General features: G+C 47.8%; 1 protein-coding gene across 2 annotated transcripts; it reads left to right on the top strand.

Moving 5' to 3' along the window:
* Positions 1–1,355: 1,355 nt before the first annotated feature.
* On the top strand, positions 1,356–16,027 carry HMCES (5-hydroxymethylcytosine binding, ES cell specific). Of its 2 annotated transcripts, XM_004581693.2 has the most exons (6): positions 1,356–1,588; positions 3,825–3,965; positions 7,585–7,710; positions 9,159–9,328; positions 13,817–14,012; positions 15,451–16,027. In XM_004581693.2, exons 1-6 carry the CDS (start codon positions 1,406–1,408, stop codon positions 15,682–15,684), a joined length of 1,050 nt encoding a protein of 349 aa, XP_004581750.2. In that variant the 5' UTR covers positions 1,356–1,405; the 3' UTR covers positions 15,685–16,027. The 2 variants fall into 2 exon arrangements, with proteins under 2 accessions (XP_004581750.2, XP_036353424.2); XM_036497531.2 differs by lacking the exon at positions 3,825–3,965.
* Positions 16,028–16,288: the final 261 nt, after the last annotated feature.

Here is a 16,288-nt window from a genome sequence, read left to right as displayed (position 1 = left end):
CAAGCGAGCAGCCCCTCGCCATCACGGGCCTTTGTGAGGGCAGTGGCAACGCAACAGTGCGATACCACCCCCTCTTGGGTTCCATCTGATGACAGGTTCGCAGAAGGGACGCCTAGGTGGAGGGGGAGTGGCTTCAAGCCCTGACCCCCAACTAGCTGCCCACCCCACAGCAGCTCCAAGATAAACCATCACACCAGGTGTTCTTGGCTCGTGATCTCTTGTCCACACTCTCAGCCCCTTCACAGCTGTGACAGGAGTATCTGCAGTGCCTGTTTTCAGGAATCCTAAGATAGGGCAACCCTGGGAAGCCTCATTGAGGTGTCCACCAGCGCTTGAGACAGACTTGCGTGACTCCCCATGTTTGCCCCACACTGTGAGGCCGTCTGCAGGACTGTGAAGATTACAAGAGTTTCCTGATTTCACCCTTCATCGACCCCGCGCTGGGGGGGGGAGGTTAAAGCCGCGTCCCCGAAGCTGGCCATGGTGGCAGTAGCTCAGGGGACTTCCGGGAATTCATCCGGCGAGGGGAGACTCCGCCTGCTGCGGCTGCGGGCCAGGCCGTGAGGACGCCCCGCCGGGCGGCCGGTGAGGGGACGCGAGACGGGCCGGGGCTGCGGGACGAGGCGGGAGGACGCCGGAGGGGCCGGAGGGGCCGCGGCCCAGGGCGGAGGACGCCCCGTCGTGGGCGGGGCCGGGAGGGCCTCTGGGGGCGGGGCCTGAGGCCGCGGGGCGGGCGGTGAGGAGTCGCGGGCGACGCGGGCTACGCGAGAAGGTAGACGGTGCTGAGGAGAGGTGAGGCGACGCGGGCGTCCGGGAAAGGGACCTGGGCTGAGGGGAAGGGAGGCCACCCGGCGGCCTGGGCTCCTGTTAGGCGAGGAGGGCGCCGGTCCTGGGGACCTGGGCCGGGCGTGGTAGAGTTGGGGAGCCTGCCCGGAAGGCCGAGCCGGAGGCCAGCTCCACGAACCTCGCCGTTGGCTCAGCGAGGTCGGCTGCGCGTAGGGGGCCGCTTCAGGCCTGTTGGGCCGTGGCCGGCAGCTGAGGAGCCCCGACGGGTGGGCAGGAAGCCCGGCCGCTTCTTCAGGCTGGCGGGTGCGGGCCGGCGGGAGGCGCGGAGAGCCAAGCAGTGGAGGGACCGCGAGAGGCAAGTGGCCGCAGCTAGCTCCTCTCGCCTTCCGGGGAACCCTGCCTTAACACATTCAGAAATCATTAGCCGAACACCTGCTGAACCCTCAGTGCCTTGCACGGGGCTCGCCCGCGGGTCAGGGAGCGGAGAGCAGACGGTGCTTGTAGGGGAGGACTGGCCAGCGGTCCAGTCTGTTCTGGGCAGTACAGAGCGGGGTTCGTCAGGACCCTGACGCTTCTCTGTGTTTGCCAGTTTCAAAGTTGCAAGAGGCTGAGCTGAAACATGTGCGGGCGGACCTCCTGCCACTTGCCTCTGGACGTGCTCACCAGAGCGTGTGCCTATCGGGATCGGCGGGGCCGGCAGAGGCTCCCGGAGTGGAAGGACCCGGACAAGTACAACCCCTCCTACAACAAGAGTCCCAGGTCGCACAACCCCGTGCTCCTGTCGCGGCTGCACTTTGAGAAGGTAACTAGCTTTGTGTTGGCAGGTTGCAGGTGTGGTCTCCAAGGTGACACCAGAAACCCACCTTTGGTGACGTGTTTTGCACCCGGTGTTCCAATGGCTGTGGCCTGAGGGACATCGTTAATCGTGTCGGATATCTATGTGCCTTCTATTTGAGCATATTTAAGAGAACAGCCTTCAAACTTCGCTGATTATCAGAATCTTTTTTTTTTTTTTTTTTTTAACATTTCTATGCTTCATACCAGGCCAGCTGAATTTTAGACTCTCCAGGCCTAAGGCAGATGAAGATCAGCTGATCTAAAACACTTGACATTTCATTACTGTTGAAAAGCTTCCATTATGCTTGCATGTGCTCTAATTCTTTATATATATATAAATTTATTATTATTATTACAATTGGAAAGGCAGATATGCAAAGATCTTCCATCGCTGGTTCACTCCCCAAGTGGCCGCAACAGCTAATCCGAAGCTAAGAGCTTCTTGGTGCAGGGTCCCCAGGCTTTGGGGTGTCCTTGATTGCTTTTGCAGGCCACAGGCAGGGAGCTCGATGGGAAATGGAGCAGCTGGGACATGATGAGGGGATGCAAGGGAAGGATTTAGCTGTTAGGCTGATGTGCCAGGCCCTGAGGATTCATGAAGGGGAAAAGTTAGAACCTGTTTGAAAGGAAGATTTGTAGTGAGATTAAGTGCATATGTGTTAATTGCTTTCTTTTTTAGTCTTAATTCTCTTCGTATCACTTCTTTAGACTTACAGAATGAATGATAGTAAGAAGAAAAAGTTGTTCAACAGATACATAAAGACAGATGTGGAAAGATCCTGGGTTGTCTCAGTTTACCCAGTTGGTAAGGGGCGGAGCTGGAACCCCGCTCCAAACCACAGCCCCCTCTTGAACGGTACATGGTTCACCAACAGTCTTTCTCTGGTCGGTGGTTTGCATTTACTACTGATGGAGTGTTTGACTCCGCATCTCCACTAAGTATAGTTTTTATAATTTTATAAATATTTGTTATTTCATTTTTCTCAAGCTTGTAAATTGTAAAGCAAAATTAGAACCAGGAGCTCATTCATCCAAGCCATTAACGGCCCCTGTGTATGTATAGATTGTGGTATTTACATTTGAAACCGCTGATTTGCCAATTACTTCCTGTTTCATTCATCTGCCCATTGCCCCCAGCTCTTCGCTTCAGAGGTTCAAAGGGGGAAAGGAAAAGATGACTAATATTGATCAGTTTTTTGGCTTCTCAACTACTTCCTATTCGTTGTCTTCACATTTGGGTTTGGTTTGTAATTGTCCAGTTGAACACACTCTAGTCACAGGAGATCTGTAGGCTTGGATAGAGCGCGATTTCTCAACAGTGGCGCTACTGAAATATTTGCACAGGACGATTCCTCATGTGGGAAGCTGTCTGTGCGTTGGAGAATGTTTATCAGCATCCTTGGTTTCTGCCTACTAGATGCCAGTAGAACCTTCCCCCTCCCCTGCACTGCACTTGGTCATAACTCTTGAAGATGTCGCCAGATACTGTCAGAGTCTTTGGGCAATGGGAAAGGTGTGGAGAATTGATTGGCAACCACGGATTTAGAGTATTGTTGTCTTGCAGATTTTTATTAATAGATTTATTTCTTTTTCTTGGGAAGTCAGATAAACAGAGGAAGAGAGACAGAAAGATCTTTAGTTTGTTGATTCACTCCACACGTGGCCACAGCGGCTGGTGCTGAGCCAGTTTGAAGCCATAAACCAAGATCCTACTCCGGGTCTCCCATGCAGGTGCAGGGTTCCAAGGCTTTGGGCCATCCTCTACTGCTTTTCCAAGTCATGAGCAGGGAGCTAGAAGGGAATTGGAGCCCCTGGGACACGAACCAGCACCTGTGTAGGATCCCGACGGTACGTGCAAAGGCGAGGATTTAGCAGCTGAGGCATCGTGCCAGGGCCCTAACGTGTAGAAGAAAACAGGAGGAAGCCTTTGCATGGATTTTTCCAGATTCCTGCCAAGTCTTCTCCCTTTGCTTATTCCATTCTGTGTCCTCAAACTTTTTCTGTAATGAGCACCTGGAGAAATTGATGAAATCTGTAGATTTTAATGTACTGACACACTTGGGTAAGAAGGGACCGATGCCTTTTGGGATGCCAGTGCCACAGGCTGGGGATTAACATGCTGTGCCACCATGTCAGCCTCATGATTGTCTGAACTTCTTTACGTTCTTCTCACTGAATTTTAACTCTTTTTTCTGTGGCAGAATGCAGACTCATCTGAGCGTATCATTGCCCCCATGCGATGGGGCTTGGTCCCATCTTGGTTCAAAGATGACCTTTCCAAGTTTCAGCTCAACACAAGCAACTGTCGTAGTGATACCATTACGGAGAAACGGTGTTTCAAGGTAGGTGGCTAGGGGAAGGATCGGAGGGAGGAAAAGAATATGATTATATTCTTAGAATTGTACCTGTGGAAAAAGAAATAATAATCCATTTCAGAAATGGCCTAAGGATATGAACCTGCTTTTTTCAAAGGATAAAATACAACTGACCAGTAGAAACATGAGAAGATGCTCAGGATAACATGCTAGCAAGGAAACGCAAATACAAACCACAATAAAAAAAATTGTATCCATGAATTCCATTAAATCTGATCTCTCTGTGTTAATATTACATTAAGATAAAAAATGAAGTATGGGAGAAACAAGATGGTGGCTCTACTCTGCTCTTTTTTTCCATCGGAGTTATTAGTACTCTGCATACCTGAGAAATAACAATTTCCACGATTCCCAGTTCGTGTTGATGCTGTACTGCTTATTACTGTCTGACAACAAATCATCCCCAAAGTTACTGATTTAATGTCCCGACCTGCAGGACACGACGCTCAAACCCTGAGGGTGGACTGGGAATTCCGGGCTGCTGGCCCAAGAAACACACGGACACACGTACTTGGTGGAAAAGAGTGTCTTTTGCTCCTTATTTTATTATATATATATATATATCTGTATATATATATATATATACACACACCTTCTTCTCTAGGGGAGGAGGAGAAGGGGGGGTTTCTTTTTTTTTCTTTAAACATATATTTTTATTGCATTTCCTTTTTTTTTTTAATTAATTACATTGCATTATGTGATACATTTTTTTTATGCACTGGGATTCCCCCCGCCCCTCCCCAAACCCTCCCCCCACGGTGGATTGCTCCACCTTGTTGCATTTCCATAGTTCAAATTCAGTTGACATTTTTTCATTGGAGGTATATACCAAGCATAAAGTCCAGCATCTAATTGTCCTGGTAAGTTCAATGGTTTCTTGGTGAGACCATCTCTGGTGTGAGGGTAGAGCCGGCAGAGTATCATCCCAATCAATTAAAAGCCCCAACATAATATTTCCAACCAATTACAACATTATGGCATTCATTGACATGGTATTGATTAACCAGTATGTTAATAGGAAAATGCAGGTTCTCAACCACAACCTGTGTCTTCTTCATAGACATTTCATTTTTTTTTAAACAGCTTTATTCACTTTAAAAACATAAGACTTCTTGTACAATAAAGCATAAGCATGTTTCATCTACAAAGTCAGAATATCTTCCTCATAGAACATGCAGGAAGAAAGGAAAAACACACACATGGCAAAGTAGTCACAGATTACCTCTAAAATAATTAAGACTTTTGGCCAGAAAAATTAATCTTTTGAAAACAAAAGTATAACAATAACAAAAAGCCATATTTCACACCTGGTACTAACAGTAAACATTCATAGTACAAAATTATCTGTTAAAATCAAATTCCTATATATTGAAAGTATTAATATCATCAAAATACCCATCGTACTTAAAGCAATTTACAAGCTTATTGCAATCTCAAAATACCAAAGACATTTTTTTTTCTCATATCTAGAACTTTTTTTTTAACTATTTTTCGGATTGACATGCACCATAGTTCCTAAGAGACTTCTGTGTTTCCTTTTAGTTAAGCATGTGCTGCCTACTCAGTGGCACATTACTTAATCAAGGTGCTACAATTTGTTGTTGACGTTGTTGCTGTTGTTATTCATGCTGTGATTGATGTGGCTGTTGATAGACATTTCAGTTTTGGTTTACATTCAGCCGTGTTCTATACACCTTAAAATGGCTTAGATTGCTGGAAGTAATTATCTTCATTGAAGCAGGGAAGGAACTAATCATCTATATTGAAATGGGAGGAACTAATTATTTGAACAGGAACAAGGGTGGAGATTCTATTCCACTTGCTTTACATTGGATGTTCTGGCCTAATATCCTGCTTACTGTGGCCCTGCTTGCCCAAGGCAGGCTTTGCAATGCAACAGGCTGTCAGGTAGGCCAAGTCTAAGACCCATAAGTCTGTGGCTCCTAACAATTTAAAACAAAAATTATTATTGCTATGTTCTGAGGAGTGGCCAGGCTGATTGGGGCAGTTTTTGTTTGGAAGATCTCATGTGGTTGTAATCAGATGGCAGCTGGAGCTGGATGTCCAAGACAGCTTTTTCTATCCACATCTGCCCCGTTAGCTAGGATGACTGGAATAACAAAGCCATTGAACATGCCTAGCCTGAGCGTGTCAAGATAGTGACACGGAGGCCCACTGCCCCACAGTTGAGGACCTGAGGGAGCTCAACAGAAGCTGCAAAGCTTTGACATGAGTTATAGGTCACATTTAGTCAGCTGAAATTCACAGTGGGAGTGAGTGGACTAGGTAGGGAATGAATATGAGAACATAGTTCATTGAGCATCTGGTTTTGGAAACTAGCCACCACTGGTGCTTACTTGTTCAAAAAGAGCTAACTGCTTTTATCTACATTAATCTTTTTAATATCTATGTAGCTGAGTGGTCACAATACATAAGAAAATTGAGTACAGAGAAACCAAATACCTACACTAAGGTTAATCATGAGTTTTTTTTTTTTTTTTTTTTTTTTTTTTTTAAGATTTACTTATTTTGGGCCCGGAGGCGTAGCGTAGCGGCTAAAGTCCTCACCTTGAAAGCCCCGGGATCCCATATGGGCGCCGGTTCTAATCCCGGCAGCTCCACTTCCCGTCCAGCTCCCTGCTTGTGGCCTGGGAAAGCAGTTGAGGACGGCCAGTGCATTGGGACCCTGCACCCGCGTGGGAGACCCGGAAGAGGTTCCTGGTTCCTGGCTTCAGATCTGCGAGCATCGGCCCGTTGAGGCTCACTTGGGGAGTGAATCATCAGACGGAAGATCTTCCTCTCTGTCTCTCCTCCTCTGTGTATATCTGGCTGTAATAAAATGAATAAATCTTTAAAAAAAAAAAAATTATTTATTTTTATTGGAAAGTCAGAGAGAAAGATCTTCCATCCACTGGTTCACTCCCCAAGAGGCTGCAACGGCCAGAGCTGAGCTGATCAGGAGCCAGGAGCTTCTTCTGGGTCTCCCGTGTGGGTACAGGGTCCCAAGGCTTTGAGCCGTCCTTAACTGTTTTCCCAGGCCTCAAGCAGGGAGCTGGATGGGAAGTGAAGCAGCTGGGATTAGAAGCAGAACCCACATGGAATCCCAGTGCATGCAAGGCAAGGGCTTTAGCCACTAGGCTGCCGTGCCCAGCCCAATCATGATTTTGTTTTTTAAGATTTATTTATTTTATTACAAAGTCAGATATACAGAGAGGAAGAGAGACAGAGAGGAAGATCTTCCGTCCGATGATTCACTCCCCAAGTGAGCCGCAACAGGCCGGTGCGCGCCGATCTGAAGCTGGGAACCAGGAACCTCTTCCAGGTCTCCCACGTGGGTGCAGGGTCCCAATGCATTGGGCCGTCCTCAACTGCTTTCCCAGGCCACAAGTAGGGAGCTGGATGGGAAGTGGAGCTGCCGGGATTAGAACTGGCGCCCATATGGGATCCCGGGGTGTTCAAGGCGAGGACTTTAGCCGCTAGGCCACGCCGCTGGGCCCCCAATCATGATTTTTTAAAGTCTATGTAGTAGTTCCTTGTGAACACGACTGTATCACTAACACCATGTCTTGCTCTCAATTTTCTTCAGGTGCCTCTGGGAAAAGGAAGGCGATGTGTCGTTTTGGCAGATGGATTCTACGAGTGGCAGCGAAATCAGTGCACCAATCAGAGGCAGCCGTATTTCGTCTATTTCCCCCAAATCAAGACAGAAAAGGTAATATGACCAGTACTCACTGTATAATTTGGAAAAGTACGGGGAAACAGATTAATCCAAAGAAGGGCATTTTTTTCTTAACTCATACGTTTTTGGGTTTTTTAAGGTTTATTTTATTTATTTGAAAGACAGAGTTACAGAGAGAAATAGGGAGAAACAAAGAGGCTCTTCCCATCCAGGAGTGTACTCCCAAAGCGGCTGTGCAGGCAGACTGAAGCCAGGAGCCTCATGGTGCAGCGGCCGACGCACCTGGGCCATCTTCCCCTGCTTCCCAGGTTCAGTAGCAGGGAACTGGATTGTCAGTGGAGCGGCAGAACTCAGACCAGCACTTGCATGAAAGGCCACATTTTTTTTAATAAGGTTTATTTTATTTTTATTACAAAGTCAGATATATAGACAGGAGGAGAGATAGAGAGGAAGATCTTCCGTCCGATGATTCACTCCCCAAGAGTGCGCAACAGCCGGTGCTGTGCTGATCCGGAGCCAGGAGCCAGGAACTTCCTCCAGGTTTCCCACACGGGTGAAGGGTTCCAAGGCTTTGGGCCATCCTCGACTGCTTTCCCAGGCCACAGGCAGGGAGCTGGATGGGAAGCGGGGCCACTGGGATGAGAACTGGCACCCATATGGGACCCTGACACATGCAAGGCAAGGACTTTAGCTGCTAGGCTACTGTACTGGTCTCCTCCATGTCCTTTCTAATAAAGGATCAAGTGACATGCTTTCCCGCTTTCTGTATGCTGGGTCTTTTTTTTTTTAATTTTAGAATTTTATTTTGACATGGTTTACAACTACATAAAATAAGAATAACACAAAGAACACCTGTGTATCTTTCCAGAGCCCACACTTTTTTTTTTTTTTTAAAGATATATTTTATTTTCATTACAAAGTCAGATATACTGAGAGAAGGAGAGACAGAGAGGAAGTGGAGCTGCCGGGATTAGAACCAGCGGCCATATGGGATCAAGGCGAGGACCTTAGCCACCAGGCCACGCTGCCGAGCCCCACACTTTTTTTTACTGAGTTGACAATATTTTTTTATGCTGGGTCTTGATAGGAATCTTCAACAGCAAGTAGCAGTTAGCAAGATGAGGAAGGGTGGGAAGGACATCTTGGGCAGAAAAAAGTGTTTCCGTTAACACAGGGGCTTAGCATTGTACAAGAGCCTCTTTTATAGTTGTTTGGGGTTCAGATTAACAGTATGAGTTCTAGTTAGAGGAACAGACTAGACCATAGAAGGCCTCTGTGCCCACTGAAGGTGTTAAATGAAGCCATGGATCTACACTCACACTGAGCTGCTGCCTTAGTAACGTTGGTCAAGAGGGGTTAATTGGTCCTGGGCTAATGACTTCTAAGGCGATCGCTGTGTTCTTATGCCTGGAGTAGAATCCAGCCTGATGTGGAGGAAGGTTGCTGCCTGCATCTTACTTGCCTGTGTGTTTTGCTTGCAGCCGGACATCATAGGTCCAGAAGACTGGGAGCAAGTATGGGACAACTGGCGGCTGCTGACAATGGCTGGGATCTTCGACTGCTGGGAGCCCCCGGAGGGAGGAGACCTCCTATACTCTTATGCCATTATCACAGTGGATTCCTGCCCGGGCTTGAATGACATCCACCCCAGGCAAGTCATCATTCTTATCCCTGGGTCCAAAAGGATTCTAGTAAGAGTTTATGCTTTTAGGTTTTGAGAATGAAAAACTTGAGGGAAGCTGGGGCTGGTGTGGTGGCATAGCAAGCTGATCCTCAGCCTGTGGCACTAGATCCTGCATGGGTGTCTCTTCGAGTCCTGGCTGCTCCTGTGCTGATCCAGATCCGTGCTAGCGGCCTGGGAAGGCAGGGTAGAATGGCCTAAGGACCCTGCACCAGTGGGAGACCCAGAAGAAGGTCCTGGCACCTGGCTCAGTTGCAGCCGTTGCAGGCACTTAGGGAGTGAACCAGCCGATGGAAGAGCTTTCTCTCTATCTCTTCTCTATAAATCCAACATTCCAACAAAAATGAAAAACAAAACACCTAATGGAAATTGTATTATTTGTTATTTTTTTAAAGATTTATTTTTTTATTGCAAAGTCAGACATACAGAGAGAAGGAGAGACAGAGAAGATCTTCCATCGATGAATCACTCCCCAAGAGTGCGCAGCAGCAGGTGCTGGCCAATCCGAAGCCAGGAACCAGGAACCTCCTCCAGGTCTCCCACGCGGGTGCAGGGTCCTAAGGCTTTGGGCCGTCCTCGACTGCTTTCCCAGGCCACAAGCAGGGAGCTGGATAGGAAGTGGAGCCGCCAGGATTAAAACCAGCGTCCATATGGGATCCTGGCACATTCAAGACGAGGACCTTAACCACTACGCTATCATGCCAGGCCCTGAAATTGTATTATAAAGTACAATTACAGTCACGTTGGCTGAAATATGACTTGACATTCCTAAAAAAATCATTCAACTATGTAATATGTGGAGTGACAACTGTATAGCCTATCGGAAGAGTGAGATAAGAAGGCAACAGTTAAAAACTTTTGTCAATGACATGTTAAAAAATAACAGGAAGAGGCCCGGCGCAATGGCCTAGTGGCTAAAGTCCTCTCCTTGCATGTGCCGGGATCCCATATGGGCATCGGTTCTAATCCCGGCAGCTCCACTTCCCATCCAGGTCCCTGCTTGTGGCCTGGAAAAGCAGTCAAGGACGGCCCAAAGCCTTGGGACCCTGCACCTGTATGGGAGACCCGGAAGAGGTTCCTGGCTCCTGGCTTCAGATCAGTGCAGCACCGGCCGTTGCAGTCACTTGGGGAGTGAATTATTGGACGGAAGATCTTCCTCTCTGTCTCTTCTCCTCCCTGTATATCTGACTTTCCAATGAAAAATAAATCTTTAAAAAATAAATAAATAAATCTTTAAAAATTTTTATATAGACCTTTTAGAAGGCGAAGTGCAGCAGAACCGCAGCGCCTGAGCTACTGCAGTGGCGGGAGGGTCGGGGGGCGCTCCTGGTGTTTGATCTCACAGCTTCAAGTCCTGAAATGTCTTTCAGGCTTTGAATGCAACTGCTTTGAAGGATTTGATTGTTAACAGATGCCCTTTGTTTTTTTTAAGATTTATTTATTTTTATTACAAAGTCAGATACACAGAGAGGAGGAGAGACAGAGAGGAAGATCTTCCATCCGATGACTCACTCCCCAAGTGAACGCAGCAGCCGGTTCTGTGGCGATCCGAAGCCGGGAACCAGGAACCTCTTCCGGGTCTCCCGCACGGGTGCAGGGTCCCACGCCACAAGGAGGGAGCTGGATGGGAAGTGGAGCTGCCAGGATTAGAACCGGTGCCCATATGGGATCCCAGGGCGTTCAAGGCGAGGACTTCAGCCGCTAGGCCATGGCGCCGGGCCCAACAGATGCCTTTTTAATCAAAGTTGAATATTTGATCCAGTGTTTTGGCCGCCCCCCCTTCAGTTAACATCTGTGTCACTGCTCTGAGTTCTTCAGCAGCATTTTCAGCTGTATCAGCCTTTCTTTCTGTTGTAAGAAAGCATTGCAAATTGTATCCACTCACTAGCAGCACTAGAAGGAGCCACTTCGGTGGGTGGAAGTTCTTTATAAATCAGTAGTGCTATTTGTAAGAGGTTCCTTTTTTTTTTTTTTTTTGTTAGATTCCAGGTTTCGGAATGTGTTTCTTATTTTAGCATTCATGCCTGTGCTAATGATCTTTCCATCACTTCTGTTATTTTAGGTCTGGTTGCTATTGGCTTCACATCACTTCTTGACTTTTTTGCAGCGTTTTGTCAAATCCTTAAAAATGTGAAGAGAATCAGGTTCTCATTTTTGTTCCCAAGACATTGTATCATTTGAAATCCTTCATCCTTTACAGCATTACATTTGCATGCACCGCCTGCCCAAGAAGAGCAAGTCAGCTTTGTTTGTAATAAGCCAGGAGGCGAGGTAGTCGTCAGCGCTGGAGCTGAGTGTGGGTGTGCGTTCTGTGCACTCCGTCAGCAGGGGCGCTGTGTGCGTTCACCCTCTGGTGAGATTGCGCAGAAGCAGAGCAAGCCTGGAACCTCCATGGAGCTCCAGGTGCTCTGATGTATCAGTTGCATGACAACAGACTTGTATTTTATTTTATTTTTTTTTATTCATTAATTACATTGTATTATGTGACAGTTTTATAGGTACTTGGATTCTCCCCACCCCTCCCTAAACCCTCCCACCATGGTGGATTCCTCCACCTTGTTGCATAACCACAGTTCAAGTTCAGTTATTTTATTTTTTTTTTTAAAGATTTATTTATTTTTATTGGAAAGTCAGATATACATAGAGGAGGAGAGACAGAGAGGAAGATCTTCCATCCGATGAATCACTCCCCAAATGAGCGCAGCAGCCGGTGCGCGCCGATCCGAAGCCAGGAACCAGGAACCTCTTCCTGGTCTCCCACGCGGGTGTAGGTCCCAAGGCTTTGGGCCATCCTCAACTGCTTTCCCAGGCCACAAGCAGGGAGCTGGATGGAAAGTGGAGCTGCCGGGATTAGAACCGGCGCCCATATGGGATCCCGGCGCGTTCAGGGCGAGGACTTTAGCCACTAGGCTACCGCTGCCGGGCCCTTTTTTATTTTATTTGAAGATGTATTTATTTTTATTGCAAAGTCAGATTATATAGAGAGAGGAAGAAAGAGATAAAGATCTTCTGTCTGATGATTCACTCCCCAAGTGACCACAACGGCTGGAGCTGAGCCAATCTGAAGCCAGGAGCTTCTTCCACACCTCCCACGTGGGTGCAGGGTCCCAAGGCTTTGGGCTGTCCGCAACTGGTCTCCCACAAGCAAGGAGCTGGATGGGAAGTGGGGCTGCCGGGATTAGAACCGGTGTCCATATGGAATCCCAGCGCATTCAAAGCAAGGACTTTAGCCACTATGCCATTGCACTGGGCCCCAGACTTGTATTTTAAAAGCAGGCATTAACAGAGCTAACTGTACACCTTCACAATTTTTGCTAGTTCAGCATGCTCTCTGAAGTTCCACTGGAAAGAATGTGTCATGCTATACCTGTACCCCCTTTATTTAGCCTTGTCCTAAGCTATATCTGTAAAAATGTGCCTTCATGTGATAGTTTTTTGCTAATTAACCTAAAAATAAGTTCCTCCATCTCATATAATCTAAAAATTACTACTTTTAAAATGTACTATTTCCACCCACTTTTTTCTGTACCTGACCCTCCCCACCATGATCAAAGGCCCACATGGGCACACAGCCCACTCAACCATGGAAACAACACTAAAAAGAAAATTTTTTAAAAAATTTAATTCCTTTAAAAATGTACTATTATTTTATTCGGTTTTAGGTGAAGATGTGTGAATTACAGCAAGTTAAACTGTGGGATACTTCAAAAAAGTTTATGAAAGAAAAATTTCATGAAAAAAACATTTTCTGGAAAAGATTTTTGAAATCTAGTCATAGGGTTTTTTTTGGCAAATACTCATTTCCTTCCTTTTTGTATTTTTAAATGAGTTTTATTTGTGGTCTCCTATGTGGGTGACAGTGCTTGATCTGTCTTCCACCTTTTTCCCAGGCACATTAGCAGGGAGACTGACCAGAAATAAAGCAGCTGGGATTTAAACCAGCACTCTGATATGGGAAGCTAATGTCATAGGCAGTGCTTAACTTGTATACCATAAAATCAGGCTCCCCACCCCTTTCTCCCACAGGGAGGAAGATCTTCCATCTGCTGATTGACTCTCCAAGTGGCCACAATGGCCAGAACTGTGCCTATCTGAAACCAGGAGCCTGGAGCCTCTTCCCGGGTCTCCCCTGTGGGTACAGAGGCCCAAGCATTTGTGCCATCCTCCACTACTTTCCCAGATTGTCAGTAGGGAGCTGGATGAGAAGTGGAACAGCCAAGACTTACCAGTGCCCAAATGGGATGCTGGCACCACAGTCCGCTATACCATGGCACCAGACCGACCCACCACAAAATTTCTCAGTGTGGCTCTCTGGGAGTTGAATCTAGCATCCTTACCAAGTTGTGCTCAGGGAACAAGTGGCCGCTGTCAGCTGGGAGTTGTCAGCTCACTTGGATCTCTCTTCCTTTCTGCTTCCCCTTTATCCTCACCTCCCTTTATCCTCACCTCCCTGCCTAGGATGCCTGCTATCTTGGATGGGGAAGAGGCAGTCTCTAAATGGCTTGACTTTGGTGAGGTCTCAACTCAGGAAGCCCTGAAGTTAATCCACCCTACAAACAACATCACCTTCCATCCAGTCTCTCCCGTGGTGAACAACTCCCACAACGACACTCCCCAGTGTGTGACTCCTGCCCACCTCATGGTCATCAAAAAGGTGCGTCCTGGCACCGGCAGTGTGGGGTAGCCCTTTCTGGTAGGAGACAGCTGTTTACAGCCAGAACTTCTTGAGTGGGCCTGGTAAGTCAGCTGGACGACTCTGGAAAAGCAGTACAAGACAAAGGGGTGCTTGACAGTGCTGTGTCTGGTTCCTGTCCAGCTAGGGCTTGTGACATTATTTGTTTCCCCAACCATTAAGTTGAAGGCATTCCAGGCGTCAGTCTCTTCAGAGGGATTGTACAGCATTCTAATTACAAACTTGAGTCCTTAAAATTGGCAAGGATATGGAGGGTGTGTTATTGAAGGGAGAATAAACAGGCAAGGAGCTGGCCCCAGATCATTCTGGAGTAAAGGCTGTGGCACGGGCATTGTGCCATGGTAGGACCTCAGTAGGACCTGCTCCTGATATTCCAGAACAGACCTCATCATGCCTGAGCAGTCAGGGGGCGGTGGGGGGGGGGATCGTGAGAGCAGCCACCTCATTCCTGTGGGGTTTTTTCTTGTTCTTTTTAAAATCATTTTTATTTATGTATCTTTCTCTGTGTACGTCTGTTTTTCCAATAGACATGAATAAATTTTTGAAAAAAAAATTTTTTTTTTTTGGAAAGGCAATTTTACAAAGAAGGAGAGAAAGATTTTCCATGCACTGGTTCACTCCCCAAATGGCCACAATGGCCAAGAGCTGAGTGAATACAAAACCAGGAGCAGCAGCTTGTTTTAGGTCTCCCACACGCGGGTGCAGGTCCCAAGGCTTTGGGCCGTCCTCCCCTGCTTTCCCAGGCCACAAGCAGGGAGCTGGCCGGAAGTGGAGTAACTGGGAAATGAAACAGCACCCATATGGGATGCTAGCACTTGCAGGCAGAGGATTAACCTGCGAGTCCCGTGCCAGCCCCTCTCAGTTTTACAGTTCGCTTTACATATTCATAGTCAGGTTCATGTGTTTTGTCTCAGTTCTCCACAAGCTGCAGTTCTGTTGTTCTTGTTTGTTTTCCACTAGTGGTCTAAAAACTAAGCAGTTCTTAAGGTGTTGTTTTATTTATACCTGCAAAAGTAGTGTTCTGCTGAGGTGTACTACTGGACCTTGCAGTTACGGGTGGAGAGCAGTCGAAGTGGTGACAGTGGGAACTTGTGCAGACAGCCAGCTGTGATCTGGCCTGGCAGCTGTGGGGAGCTCAGGCACGCCTCTGCAGCCTCTGGCAGCGTTCTCGTGAACTGCCTTCTCCGACCAGTCTACCTTGTCCTCTGTTAAGCCTCTGAGACCCTCTGCCCACCCTTAGCATCTCTTCTCTGCCCACTCAGGGCCAGAGGGCCCCATCTGGCCCTTAGCAGTCATCCAACCCTGGTCAGCAGCTGGGGCCTCTCCCCCAGGTCTCCGCGGAGTGGGCCTTTTGCAGAAGCACCATGGAGTGGTTTGAGCCTTTTCTACTTTCTCCTAGGAGCCCAAGGCCAGTGGCAGCAGCCAGAAGATGTTGCAGTGGCTGACCTCAAACTCACCCAAAAAAGAAGACCCAAAACCATTCCAAAAAGAATCAAACGTGTTCCAGTGGTCCAGGCATTCCCTGCCAAAGAGCAACCTTCCGGTCAAGAGAGGGGGCCAAGGACCCCTTAAGCGGTGGCTGAAACAGGAGAAGCAAGAGGGGCCCGTGGCTAAGCGGCCGCAAAAGCAGTAGTGCAGGGCTCTGCGAGAGCTCTACCACCACCTGCTACACCCAGCGCTGCAGCTCACGTCTCAGCTGCTGCACTGCAAGGCGGTGGCACGATACTACTCGACAGTGGGGGGCTCAGGTGGAAGTAGCCATCCTGATTGTGGCTAGAAATCCCAGGTGAGGCTTTTGGGTACCCACTGCCATCACTGGCCCAGGGGCACCTGGGCTTGCCTAGATTTCCAGCCAAGCCTGACAAAGCCTTCCCTCAAAGTGGGTCCCTGCTGGGAACCCTCAGCCCTGATCTGAGGCTGCTTTCTACTCCGCCTCTGGCTTTTGGTCTTCTAGAATTAAGTTGCTAAATATTTTATCAGAATAAGTTGTATTTGATAAACTTTTGCCTACAATATGGGAAATGATGCTGGGGGGGCGGGCAAGAAGAGTTCTGGATCTCACCCAGTCTTCCTCTAGCATCAGTCCTAAGGAATGGATTTTGTCACAAATGGGACACTGGAGCCTGGTGAGAAAAAATAAATAAAAAGGTTTGGTGGAGCTTCTTACTGGCCTCTATTCACCCCCTCCACCTGGAAGCTGTTGGAATCTTTTAGCTGAAAACCAGCCTGGGGGGCAG

The sequence above is a fragment of the Ochotona princeps genome, chromosome 21, assembly GCF_030435755.1.
Source record: "Ochotona princeps isolate mOchPri1 chromosome 21, mOchPri1.hap1, whole genome shotgun sequence".
NCBI classification, from domain to species: domain Eukaryota; kingdom Metazoa; phylum Chordata; class Mammalia; order Lagomorpha; family Ochotonidae; genus Ochotona; species Ochotona princeps.
Note: the sequence above shows the minus strand (reverse complement) of the source record. Positions and strands in the feature narration are given on the sequence as shown.